The 14,171-nt window shown below is 37.5% G+C and overlaps 1 protein-coding gene across 2 annotated transcripts in view; it reads left to right on the top strand.

Annotated features, from left to right (window-relative positions):
- ankhd1.S (ankyrin repeat and KH domain containing 1 S homeolog) overlaps positions 1-14,171 on the top strand; it is a 75,950-nt gene that overhangs the window by 30,253 nt on the left and 31,526 nt on the right. For both annotated transcript variants that reach the window (XM_041588761.1, XM_041588760.1), the window contains exons 12-17: positions 1,460-1,587; positions 3,232-3,375; positions 5,832-5,919; positions 7,439-8,140; positions 11,606-11,736; positions 11,815-11,926. In XM_041588761.1, coding sequence (XP_041444695.1) covers positions 1,460-1,587; positions 3,232-3,375; positions 5,832-5,919; positions 7,439-8,140; positions 11,606-11,736; positions 11,815-11,926 — 1,305 coding nt within the window. The remainder of the gene's footprint in view (positions 1-1,459; positions 1,588-3,231; positions 3,376-5,831; positions 5,920-7,438; positions 8,141-11,605; positions 11,737-11,814; positions 11,927-14,171) is intronic.

Here is a 14,171-nt window from a genome sequence, read left to right as displayed (position 1 = left end):
TTCTGCCGTTAAATGTATTCTGCTACAGAATTTCCAGCTCAGTAAATTTTATGATCTGTGCTGCTGGTCATTTTAAAAGACGAGCCTTCCAGTTGCTCTAATTTCCCCATTGGCACATGTCTTGGAAGCACATTAAAGCCTGCCTATTAAACCACTGTATGAGTGCTTTATTTTCAGCTACCTGCATTTGTAAACTGTCTTCCAGGAAAACATTTTGGGCTTGACACTGTATTCCTGGTAATTCTGTTGTAGAGTCCTGAATGATCAATGATTCTGCTTTTTTGACTCTTTATTTTTTAGACACAAACTGAAAACCTTTATTGTAGTTTATAAATGTGCGTCGATTTTTACATTTTTGCATTGGTACGACATTTATTAACCAGAATGTTTGGCAAACAAGGTTTACCATATTGGCTCTTCCAAATAATGTAATTCCTGTAAACAAGCATTCGTAATAATAAAAACATCCTAACTTATGCAACTCAAGAAGCCACTTGGATGAGTGGTGAAAAGTTTTCAAGAAAAAAAAAAAAACTCTAAGGGGGTTATTTGTCAAAATTTTAATTTATTTCATTATTTTCTAAAATATACTCCAACCAAATCCGCACGGGTTATTTCCCCATATTTATTTATTCAATTTTCCCGAAACATTCCAGTTCTGAAATAAACTCAATATTTATTGATTAATAAATATGGAGGAAATAAACTCCCCATATTTATTAATCAATTTTCCCTGAAACATTCCAGTTCTGAAATAAACTCGAAAAAATCATTAAATAGTACGAAAATTATAATCGATAAAAAAAAATCGGATTTTTGCATGAAAACCACAAAAATCTACGGATTATTGCATAAAACCCAGAGCAGATCCGGATATCTTTGGGGCTTCTCCCATTAATTTATATACAACTCAGCAGGTCTGAGATACTGGGTTTTCGGATTCTGACTTTTTCCATCATCTGGGTATAAAACTCTGAAATTAATCCATTTTCCCGAAAAACATTCCAGTTCTGAAATAAACTCAAAAGAATCGTGAAAATCGTATGAATATTCGAATCGTTCAAATTTTTCCGATTTTTGCCTGAAAACCACGAAATCTACGGATTATTGCATAAAATCCAGAGCAGATAAGTATATCTTCGGGACTTCTCCCATTAACTTATATACAACCTCGGCAGGTCTGAGATACCGGATTTTCGGATTCTGACTTTTTCCATCATCTGGGTAAAATAAATTCTGAAAAATTGTTTTGTTTTTTTGGTTTTTTTTTTTCCACTAAAAATTGGGATTTTATTTTAGTGAATTCGGAATTTAATAAATAACCCCCTTAATTTCCAATTGCCTTTGTATTAATTCTATCAGATACTGTATATCATGAGCTGGATAAACGAGTGTTCATAGACCTAACATATGCAATATTTACTTATGCTTTATTTTTATATTATTTTCCACTTGTCAGGTGCTAACATTAATAGAGCTACAGCAAATAATGATCACACTGTGGTATCACTTGCATGTGCCGGAGGTCATCTTGCAGTTGTTGAATTACTTCTAGCACATGGTGCAGACCCAACTCATCGTTTAAAGGTAACGCTTGGGGATGTTTTTTTTTTGTTAATGTCAAAGTTTTAATTTTCTATTATTTTAATCTGTGTTTTCTGTGCTTTGACAACTTCAACACCAGCCTGAAGTGTATTGCAGGCCGATCTATACATAAATCAATAGCTTAGAGACAGAAACCAAAAACTGTGTCCATGTGCAGCTTCAAACTAGTGCTGATTTCATATCATACATTTGCTGCTTTCATTCAGTTTGGATATTTCCCCAGATTAAATTTTGCATGTTTTGGGTTTTGTTTTTTATTGCCTTGTAGATATCCTTAAAGTGGACCTGTCACCCAGACAGGGCAGGGAATTACTTTCACTTTCCATTCAGCACTTTATAGATGTCACTGCACTCCCCACTTTCCCCCTGTTCTCTTAAAGGACCAGTAACCTAAAAAAAACACCAAAACATATTTAACTTTAAATTCGCAAAGTTATTTCTTTATTAAGAAATAACTTACCGATACTCCACTTGCGCTCCTCTTCAGAAAAGGTGACCGGGCGACGATCCATCATGCAGAGCTCGATTTCTCCTCCCTGGCTATCTCCTATAGAAGGCAGGGAGGAGAAATCGAGCGCCACAGCCACGTGATGGATCGTCGTTCTGTCGCAAGCAGAGTAAAGTTTTGTTACTGGTCCTTTAACCATTTAATTGTGTATGCTCTGGGGATGGACATCAGGTCCCCAATTCTGGTGCATAAACAAGATTCTGAGATGATGCAAGCAAGGCTTGCCTTAATAACAGTGTCCACAAAAATGGCTCCTGCCTGCTTGCTATAATTATGAATTCCCAGACAGAAGGAAACAAAATTTAAAAATAATTTTTACAGTGTAATTACAGTTCATTTTGCTTGACTAACATTATAAAATAGGATTTGGAATACGTTTTTGGGTGACAGGTCCCCTTTAATTTTAGATTGTTTGCCTGAGGAATTAAACCATAATAATGTCATGTTTTTTTTTAATTTCACCTAATTAATGCCAGTAAAATCCATCACTTGCTGTAGTCAGGCTTAATTGCTGGAAGATGCAAAGGAAGGCATTCTCCCACAATTTAGATGCTTCACAGAGAAAGTAGTGTGTTTTACTTGTGATCCAATAGTTTCAGAAAAGGAGGGGGCCATTTTCAAAAGACTTGTTACCTGCGGTAGCCAAAGGCTACTAATCCCTTCTTCTGCCATTGCCATTGAGAGGGTGATATTCTGAGACAATTTGCAATTGGTTTTAATTTTTTTATTATTTGTGATTTTTTAGTTATTTAGTTAGCTAGAAAGTCAGAAGAAAAGGGCAAATAATTAAAAAAAATATATAAACATAATCAACCCCAATTGAAAAGTTGCTTAGAATTGGCCATTCTGTAACATACTTAAAGTTAACTGATCTACCCCCTTTAAGGTTAATTTTTTGAATATTCACAGAGATGCAACCAGCATCTAGTGTCAAACAAGTCCACACTATACACATGATCCACTTTAAACAAAAGGCAGAATATGTTTTATCCTATTGTCTGTATAATAATGTGTATGACAAAGTTTGTTAAATTCAATTGCTATTAAAAAAAAAGAAAATATTGCCAACTATGACTCATGTTTGTTTTTCCTTTTCACAATTTTGTTTAAATGAATAGGATGGCTCTACCATGCTAATAGAAGCAGCAAAAGGTGGCCATACTAATGTTGTTTCCTATTTACTGGATTATCCAAACAACGTTTCATCAGTCCCAGCAACAGATATGTCTCAGATGACTCCACCATCTCATGATCAACCTCCAGTAAGTTTTATCCGCACACACTGTTTTCTACAGTTTGGGCCACTCAAAGGTTTTTGTAAGAAACAAATCAAGGGTTTTAATTTTTCTTGATTTATACAACAGCTCTTATATTCAGAAAGACATTGGGTTGCTTGCTTTATACAGGGATCAGAACAAAAATGGTTATTAAATTTACAGTTCCCTTAAAAAAAAAACTAAAGGTTTAAGCTATTAAGAAGCTGAAACGTTATGCTGGTGCAATATGTTCAGTATATAAAATAAAACTTAAAGGGATACTGTCATGGGAAAACATGTTTTTTTTTTTTTTTCCAAAATGCATCAGTTAATAGTGCTGCTCCAGCAGAATTCTGCACTGAAATTAATTTTTCAAAAGAGCAAAAGGATTTTGTTTTATTCAATTTTGAAATCTGACATGGGACTAGACATTGTCAATTTCCCAGCTGCCTCCAGTCATGTGACTTGTGCTCTGATAAACTTCAATCACTCTTTACTACTGTACTGCAAATTGGAGTGATATAATCCCCCCCCCCAGCAGCCTAACAGAACAATGGGAAGGTAACGAGATAGCGGCTCCCCAACACAAGATAACAGCTGCCTTCTAGATCCAAGAACAGCACTTAATAGTAAAAGCCAAGTCCCACTGAGACTGATTCAGTTAAATTAAGTAGGAGAAATAGCCTGCCAGAAAGTAGTTCCATCCTAAAGTGCAGGCACAAGTCACATGACCAGGGGCAGCTGGGAAATGGACAATATGTCTAGCCCCATGTCAGATTTCAAAATTGAATATAAAAAAAATCTGTTTGCTCTTTAAAGAAATGGATTTCAGTGCAGAATTCTGCTGGAGCAGCACTATTAAGTGATGCATTTTGGAAAAAACATGTTTTTCCATGACAGAATACCTTTAAGCTTTTTGAAATGTAAACATCATTTCAAGCAACTTTGCAATGTAAGTCAATTAAAAAATATGCAGACTTTTTATGATTTTTAATGGTTTGGTACAGTTCCCTAAGCCTAGCCCACTGCTCTCCTGCTGATCTGTCCGACAACTTTGCTGAGCTGTCTGACTACTGTTACTTTGTATCAACAGCCGTCTGTCCTCAGCCTTCATCCTCCAAACCCCACAATTCCCTGCACACGTGATTTCAGTAAAGAACAGAACATCACAGTGCAATGCATTGTGGGTTATGTAGTTCATGCTGTCTGTAAGCTATGGAGAAGTTGTTACAATTATGCTGCCAAAATTCTTATTCACTCTCTCATCATATCACGTCTAGACAACTGTAACTCTCTTTTAATTGGCCTTCCCCTCCAGAGAATGTCACCTCTCCAGTCCATAATAAACACTGCCATGAGACTCATAAACCTCAGCAACCGCTCCTCCTCTGCCACGCCATTCTGTCAATCCCTGCACTGGCTTCCGCTAGCTTTCAGAATCAAATTCAAATTAATGACCCTGACATTCAAAGCACTTCATAACTCTGCCCCACCCTACATCTCTGAACTCACCTCTATATACTCACCCAACCACTTACTACACTCCTCTACTGACCTGCTCCTCAACTCTTCTCTCATTACCTCCTCACATGCTCGCATTCAAGACTTTGCAAGGGCTGCACCCCTCCTCTGGAACTCTCTCCCACGGTCTGTCCGACTTTCTCCCAACCTTTCTGCTTTCAAAAGATCTCTCAAAATGCACTTCTTTAGAGAAGCCTACCCTCACTCTGCTTAACTACCAAATACAATACCACATACAGTACTACATCTCTCGCTCACCTAATTCTAATCCTGCCCACTCCCACACCTTGGGCGTCATTTATCAACACTGCGCAAATTTGCCCATGGGCAGATACCCATGGCAACCAATCATATTGCTACATTCATTGTTTTATTTGCAGCTGGCTTTAAAAAGATAATGACTGATAGGTTGCTATAGGTAACTGCCCATGGGCAAATGTGCCCAGTGTTGATAAATGAGCCCCACGGTGTCTTATTCCCTTCCCTTTAGATTGTAAGCTCCTTTGCACAGGGCCTTCCTCACCTTTTGTACCAGTATTGGTTGTGATGTATGTAACTCCATATGTTCGTATGTAATTAATGTGATTTATTTGTTTAAACACATTTATTTTACAGCGCTGCGAAATATGCTGGCCCTATATTAATAAATGTTAATAATTTGTAACATCGCTGTTTAGTCCCTCCTCCCCTGCCAGGATTTTTAAATGATTCAGAAAGAGAAGAACTGTTAAACAGCTGGATTTCCACTTTAAGTGGCATGAAGAAGGGTATTCTTCTTTACAAAGCTCTGACATGGCCTTGTCTTGGATTTATCATCAGTGTTGTTTTGGTCTCCTGTGATTTAAAGTCATGTTATTGCAAAAGAAGTATTACAGAGAAGAGTGACTAGTGATAAACGGTATGAAAGCTCACTGTGAATGTTATATTTTGTCTTTTTAAAGATTCCACGTGTACCAATGAATACGTTGGCAATGGTGGTACCCCCTCAAGAGCCCGATAAAGCTCCTGAACAATATGCATCAGAAAGAGGTATGTTCTTAAGTAGAAACTGAAATATATCTGTAGTGCAGGACCAAATCCATCATTGAGTTGATGGTAACTTGTCCCACAATTTTACACTAATTCTTGGAATTGGCTATTTACGCCACAACCATTATTGGTACAGGTACCGATGTATCATACAGTACTTCCTGCTTTGTGGCTACAGTTTGGAAAGTCCTACTCTTGTTTCAGCAGGATAATAACCAAATGCACACAGGCTCTTATGTAATTATAACAAAACTGAACACCTGTGGAATTGAAATACCAACATCAAGCTTCATAGATCTAAATGAACGCAAATCCCACAAGGCTGTTCTAGCATAAAATGAGAACCAATACCCTTGGTTTTGGAATACGGTGTTGGACAGGGAGGTATCCATGTACATTTGGCCATATAGTGTTTAGCTGTCAAATAAACCCTAATGAGCAGGAACTTATTAGATAAAGACATTTTAGGCATAAACAAATTAGTGGAAAATTTTAACAATGTAAAAAAACAGTAAGGGGCAGATTTATCAAGGATCGAATTTCGAGTTTATGTGTGTTATTTTAAACTCTCATGAACTTGAAATTCGATCGAAATGTATTCTAAAATTCAAATTTGTCACTCTGGTGAATGGGATTGACTCAAATTCAATTTGAGTTTTTAAAGCTGGATTTTGATTTTTTAAAGCTCAATTCGGAGTTTTTAAAACTCGATTTTGATTTTTTTTCTCTGAAAAACAACTGCAAATTGATCCCAGGACATCTTCCATAGGTTAAAACAGCAATTCAGCAGATTGAAGGTGGTGAATAGTCAAATCCGAGTTCTTGTGTGTATGATAAATCTCTAAAAATCTTATTCGAATTTTAAAGAAAACTCTAATCGAATTTCACAGTTTTGAAAAAACTCGAAAATTCAAATTTTCATTTTAACCCTTGATGAATCTGCCCCTAAAAGTGCACATATTATATGTTTGTTTTTTTTTTCATGGCTTGCTCTTCTGCTTCACCAGGATCCCAGTTTAGCCCTAGTTTTAAGGAAACATTAGGTTAAGAAAAAATGAGTGTTGAACTTCTAGCTTGATATTCAAGCTTTGTAATGATTGGTTGTGTTATTGCTACCATTTAAATCAACAGAATGCAGGTGTTCCACAGTCATGCTATCCGTTTCAATGAAAGTGTTTTAATAAAATGTTCAGCAGATTAATCCATAAAAAAACTCGAATCTAATTAAAAAAAAAACTTGATTTGATTTTTTTTTCTCCAAAAAAAACTCAATGTCCGGAAAGCTGCAAACATCAACAAATTGATCCCTGCACCTCTCCCATTGTCCTATACGGCAATTCGGCAGGTTTAAGGTGGCGAATAGTCGAATTTGAGTTCATAAAAATCTTGAAATTCAAATTAAAAAAACTTGATAATCCACAATTCGAATTTGAGAGTTTTGACCAATTTTTTTTCCGAAAATTCAAATTTTCACTTTGCCCCTTAATAAATCAATGTCTTATCCATTCTTAATATACAGGAAAATTAAAGCAGAAGCCAGATAACCTGAATGCGTCTGATCAGGATCTGCGATCACCTTTTCATCCATGTCAGCTATTGGAATGTATAGTAGAAGAAACGGAAGGAAAGCTTAATGAACTCGGACAAAGAATTAGTGCTATTGAAAAGGCCCAGCTGAAATCATTAGAACTGATTCAAGGAGAACCTCTGAATAAAGATAAAATAGAAGAGCTTAAAAAGAACAGAGAAGAGCAAGTCCAGAAGAAAAAGAAAATCTTAAAGGAGCTTCAGAAAGTAGAAAGGCAATTGCAAATGAAAACGCAACAGCAGTTCACCAAAGAATATTTGGAGTCCAGCCCCCCAAAAGAAAGCGTATTCCCACAGTTAGATTCAAATGATGATTTGTCCGAGGAGAACTGTGCAAAATTGCCTCAGGTAGGAAGTATATTGGCTAATGATGGTGATCAGAAGTTATTGCTTCAGCCGGATGTTGAACACATGGGATTTGTACCTATTCATCCATCGTCATCATTTTCTGAATTATCCAGTGAAATTGAACTCTGTGAAATTGATTCTCTTCAGCCACCAATATATGGAAACCAACCATTGCTAGAAGAGCAACAAGCAGCTAATCAGGTACTTTTATCTCAAGCACCAGATGCATTAATGATTGCCTCGCCAGCACAGACCCTAACTGAAACCCTGGATGACATCATGGCTGGTACGTTAAAAAGTTTTATTCTTTTTATGGGTAAAAAAAAAAATGCATGAGACATTGTTCTGGGAGGTGGTGTATATTGGATCTTGGCTGTATATATATTACACAAAAGCCATGAATATCTTGTAAATTATATCCTTATAAACGGTGAGTAGTGATGTCATCGGTTATAAACGGTGAGTAGTGATGTCATTCTTGTCACGTGACTTACTGAAACTTGTGTATTATAATAAACAAAGTATTCACTGTTGCTAAATATGAGGATATTAGAAGTTACCTTGGAGTTCCATGACCTGTATAAAAAGGCCTTCGGTAATTATATCCTTATAATTTACAAGAGAGGGTATTTTATTCTCTCTCTCTCTCTCTCTCTCTCTCTCTCTCTCTCTCTCTCTCTCTCTCTCTCTCTCTCTCTCTCTCTCTCTCTCTTTATTTATATTTAAATGCAAGTATTCAGTATTTGCCATTTTCTCTTTAATGGGACAGAATATCATCCATAGTTCTTCAAACCAGTGTACAAGTGTTATGTTTAATCAGATTAAAATTTTTGCAGGTGAACACTTGCTTGGTTACCATCCACTGTGTGATGGATTGTTGGCAAGTTTTAGTCAAACATGCTTAGAAAATGCGTGGACACTGATATTTTTTTATGTATGAATCCCCCAAAGTGCCTTTTGAGAGTTTCATTTGGTTTTAGCCTGGCTTAACAAGCTGAACAAGGCTGTGGGAATTTGAGGGCTTAGTTAAGTTTAAGTCAGATTTTTTCATATACTCTCTCATTTTGGTATGGCACCATTGAAGTGGAGGAAATTCCATTTAAATTGTTAATGGTCTTAAAGCAGAAGGAAAGCTACTAAAGCAGTTTATTGCCAATAGATTAGCCACAATAGTGCAAGCTATAACACTATATTTATTCGCAGAATGCTTTAGCATACCTGGGTAAACAGCTCTTGAAGCTCTCTCTGTTTGTTGAGGATATGTTTATATATTTTATATTTGGAACGGTCTATTTCCTTTGACGGGCGAATGGTTAGTGTCAGAGTGTAATAATAATATAGGGTTTATATCGATTATCTAAGTCCCCCAATCATTCTGACCCCGCAATGCCAATGTCCCAAGCCAGTATATGGACAGGGAAATGGTCAAGGGTTCTTCTAGATGGACAGTGGTCACTCAGATAAATGATACTAGGCCATAGTAATAAATAATCTCCATTCTGCTATTAGAAATGCGAGTGTCGGCATGTCTCTTAGGGCCCGGTGCAGAAGGGAGGGGGTGATAGCAATCCAACTTGCAGTACAAGAGTAAAGCTGGCTGTAGACACAAAGATCCGATCGTATGAATCGAGGATTCGTATGATTTTCGGACCGTGTGTGGAGAGTCCCGACTTTTTTTGTCCCACGGAAATCGGTCGTTTGGTCGATTTCTGTTGGCTGCCGATAATATCTCTGCATGTATTGCCGATCGTATGATTTTCAGTGGGAGACTGTCACTAGCTTTTGTCAGACATAACTTTCATACGATTGCTGTCAGGGGCAGAACATCGTCTGATCTGATCTTTTACTACTTTATTTGATCTGAATGGCTAGTGGCAGGTCGGGAGATGGGGAAGTCCGATCATTCGAGGATTCGAACGATCGGATCTTTGCATCCTTGGCCAGCTTTACTGAAGTTTATCAGAGCACACGTCACATGACTGGGGGCAGCTGGGAAACTGACAATATGTCTAGCCCCATGTCAGATTTCAAAATTAAATAAAAAAAATCTGTTTGCTCTTTTGAGAAATGGATTTCAGTGCAGAATTCTGCCGAAGCAGCACTATTAACCGATGCGTTTTGGAAAAAAAAACACGTTCCCTTTAATCCCTTTAATTTTATCATTTCCTTCTCCTTTAACCCGGTAATTAAAGACCTGTGTACATTAGGCCTATGTAGCGGGGAGAATGGAAAGAATTCCCAAACAGATCACAATTAGGATTATGATGAATGGTGTCAGATGGTGTAATAAGTAGTTATTCTACAAATAATTTTGCAGCAGCTGATCCTTGATCTCCCAGATGTTACTGGCCCCAAATTCCCAGCATGCAATGCTACAAGTTGTAGTCTAGCGTTATCTGGAGACTCGGGGTTAACAGAAGCCCCTATAAGATGATTTTGGTTGTCCACTATACTTAAACTAAGATAAATAGGCACTTGTGTATTAAAGGTATTCCTATACTGTCATTATTACCTATTAAATATTAAGGATGCACCAAATCTACTTTTTGGGATTCGAATACGAATCCTAATTTGCATATGCAAATTAGGGGAGAGAAAGGAAAAGGTGGGAAAAAATGTTTTTAACTTCCTTGTTTTGTGGCAGTCACATGAGTTCCCTTCACACACCTAATTTACATATGCAAATTAGGATTTGGTTCGACCATGCACAAGGATTTGGCCAAATCCTGCTGAAAAAGGCAGAATCCTGGCCGAATCCCGAACAGACTCCTGGATTCGGTGCATCCCTATTAAATATATAAAACGTTCTCTTTTAATGTCACTTTGTGCTTCAGCTCATTTAAGCCAATAAGCAACAGTATCTGGTGGTGCACTCCCATATAATGTTAATATCTGGAGCAGTGCTCACCGCAGAGGTCACCTGTAAGATCCTCAAATATCATAAAATAAAGTAATATAATAGGACACTTAAGTAGAAAAAGAACAGTACTTATTAGAATTACAAAACAAACCCATTTCAACCCCTCATGCAAGGGGTCTTCGTCAGGGTCACGGAGTGCTTTATCTCATTTAAAGTAATGTAAATTCAGAGGTGCCTCCAAAGCTTCAAAAAGCTCCAAAGTCTTAATTTTGCAAACACGGCAGATTTTCTTTAGAATGTAATTTTTTGCATGACCTGATGAGTGTGGCACTACAGTAGAACCCTAGTTTCAAACGACCAGTAACATCAATTTTTTATAATAACAAAATTCGTTGGTATACAACAACAAAAAAAAAACCACAAAGACAAATTAAACGTTAATATCGCTAAGTCTTTATTAAGAAATAACTTAACGAAACGCGGCTTGCGCTCCTCTTCAGAAAAGGCGACGATCCATTGTGCGGCGCTCAATTTCTCCTCCCTGGCTATCTCCTATAAGGAAGGCAGGGAGTAGAAATCGATCACCGCACAATGGATCGCTGGATCGCCTTTTCTGAGGAGGAGCGCAAGCGGAGTCTTGGTAAGTTATCTCTTAATAAAGACTTGGTGATTTCAAAGTTTCATTTGTCTTGGTTTTTTGTTTTTTTCTTTGTATACTAACGAATTTTTTATTTATTTTTTTAAATTTGATGTTACTGGTCCTTTTAAGTTTTCCGGAATTAAAACATTACCTGCACCCAAGCAATTTAAAATCCCTTTGATATAACCCGTGAATATGCATTTTTTTTATTTGAAGCATTAACTGTATGTTGATTTTTGTTTATTTTACAGCTGTGAGTAGTAGAGTGCCTTCTGTACCTGATGAATCCTCGCTTCCCACTGAATCTTCACTAAGTCTTCAGTCGACTCCAACGCCACAATCATTGCTCTCTGCTTTCCCCTCAATAGATATTGATGCACATGTAAGTATATCGGTCATTTCACCTTCAAAAGATATTCATTTCACACAAAATATTAACCTGTTTTCTTTCTTAATGCAGACTGAAAGCAATCATGATACAGCATTAACCCTTGGATGTGCTGGAGGTCACGAAGAGTTAGTGTCTGTGTTGATCACACGGTCTGCTAATATTGAACACAGAGACAAAAAAGGTTTGCAGAATATTATTTTATTTTTGTTTTATCTAATATTGCTCTTATCTGCATTTTTGATATTCTTTCTGATGTCAAACACAGGCTTAAAGGAGAACTAAAGCCTAACTTAAGAAGTAGCTAGGAATGTTGTACATTATGTTTTGTGCTTCTGTACCAGCCCAAGGCAACCACAGCCCTTTAGCAGTAAAGATCTGTGTCTCCAAAGATGCCCCAGTAGCTCCCCATCTTCTTTTCTGCTGATTCACTGCACATGCTCTGTGCTGCTGTCACTTACTGAGCTTAGGGACCCACTCACAATATACAGTACACATAGAATAGAAATGTCACAATATAAGGCTGATTAGTAATTAATACAGATAATTACTACATGGCAGCACAGAAACCAGTGCAATTAGCATCAGAATTTAATAATCAGCAAACCTGTAGCATCAGCTTATATTACAGGGGAAGCTCACTTTCTGCAGGATAATTAGCGAAGACCCCTAAGCTTAGCTTCTCAACAGCCAATCAGAGCCCACTGAGCATGTGAGTGTCACAGACACTTTCCAAGATGGTGACCCCCTGTGACAAGTTTAAAATAATTTACCTAAACATTATTACTTATTTCACTAAGGATATGTTGTTCTGCCCTGTATCTTTGTGTATGTACAGTCTTGTGAAAAAGTAAGCACACCTTGCAATTTTTCACTTTTTCAACATACACATGTCTGACCTTCATTTCAACCATATTGACAGAGGTGATATCACAAATATTTGACATTTTGTAGTTATTTGTGTAACCAGATAAACTTAAAGGAGAAGGAAAGGCTAAAATTAAGTAAGCTCTATCAGTAATGTCTATATAAATACACCAGTAAATCCTCAAAGTAATGCTGCTCTGAGTCCTCTGTCAAAAGAAACACCACATTTCTTTCCTTCTATTGTGTACTCATGGGCTTCTGTATCAGACTTCCTGTTTTCACCTTAAACCTCCAGGGCGTGAGCATGCTCAGTTTGCTACTCTCTCCCCCTCGCGCTTCCCCTCCCTGCTTATCTCGCCCAAAGCTATGAGTGCGCAGGGAGAGACTCGGGCAGGAAGTGATGTCACACCAAGCTAATATGGCAGCTGTTATCTTAAACAAAAAGTTTCTAGAGCTGTTAACTCAGGTATGATAAAGCATTCTGCAGTATAATTATAGTCTTATAACTTGTACTATTGTGGCTAATATATTGGCAATAAACTACTTCTGTATCTTTCCTTCTCCTTTAAATGCAAGTTATGCATGTGGAAAAAGAAAATATACATCTGTGTTCATTACTGCAGAAGTACCTCAATTTGAAGCTCAAGTTAAACTCTATCAAAAGCGGCCATTGCAGCAGGACAAAGACTCTAAACCATTCCAATAAATCCACCAAGGAAATTGAGTGTTCTGGATAGGGATGTGTGGGTTGAAAATTTCTCCCTAACTCGCCCCCTCCTAAACCGCACCCAACCCAGGCCCGCTCCTGCCCTCTTTTTATAGACCCACCCTGCCCCACAGTGACGTCACAAAAGGGACGGGGGCGGGCAGAAGTGTATAAATTCTGGAGCTGGAAGACGGCAGTACTAGGTCGTGGGCAGAGAGAGCAGGAGAAGAGCTTGACCCACTCACGACCCGAAGATTTTGTACAGGAGTCGGCATGAACCCGCCGGACCCGCGGGTTTCTGGTTGGCCACACATCACTAGTTCTGGAGTGGCCAAGTCCGATCCCTCATCTAAATCCTATTGAGTTGCTGTGAAACAGCCTGTGCATTCAGGAAACCAATTAAACATTGCACAGCTGAAAAAAATTCTGTATGGAGGAATGCCAAAAAGTATCTGCCACATAAAATGCCAAAAAACTGACAGAAGTTGCCAACATAGAAAATACTTTTTCTCACAAAAAAATGGCATACCTCTTAAGTTTTTGTAGAATAAAAGATCAAATAAAAACAAAATCAACTTTACCTAAAATCCATTATATCTTTATATACTGTCTGAATAAAGATCAAATACTGATAGATTAACATATGCAAATAATCTTTACCTGGGGTGTTCTTACTTTTTCACATTACTCTACTTTCATATCTCTGGAAGTTCTTCCATTCTCAACTGAATGCAATGTTTGGCTTCAATTTTACTCTATTGGGTTTATCATTATGATGAATAGTTCACCTTTGAGTTAACTGTTCCTATGACGTAGGGAGCCATATTCGGAGACATTTTGCAATTGGTTTTCATTT

This window comes from Xenopus laevis, chromosome 3S, assembly GCF_017654675.1.
Source record: "Xenopus laevis strain J_2021 chromosome 3S, Xenopus_laevis_v10.1, whole genome shotgun sequence".
Lineage (NCBI taxonomy): Eukaryota > Metazoa > Chordata > Amphibia > Anura > Pipidae > Xenopus > Xenopus laevis.
This window is presented reverse-complemented; position numbering and strand designations above follow the sequence as displayed.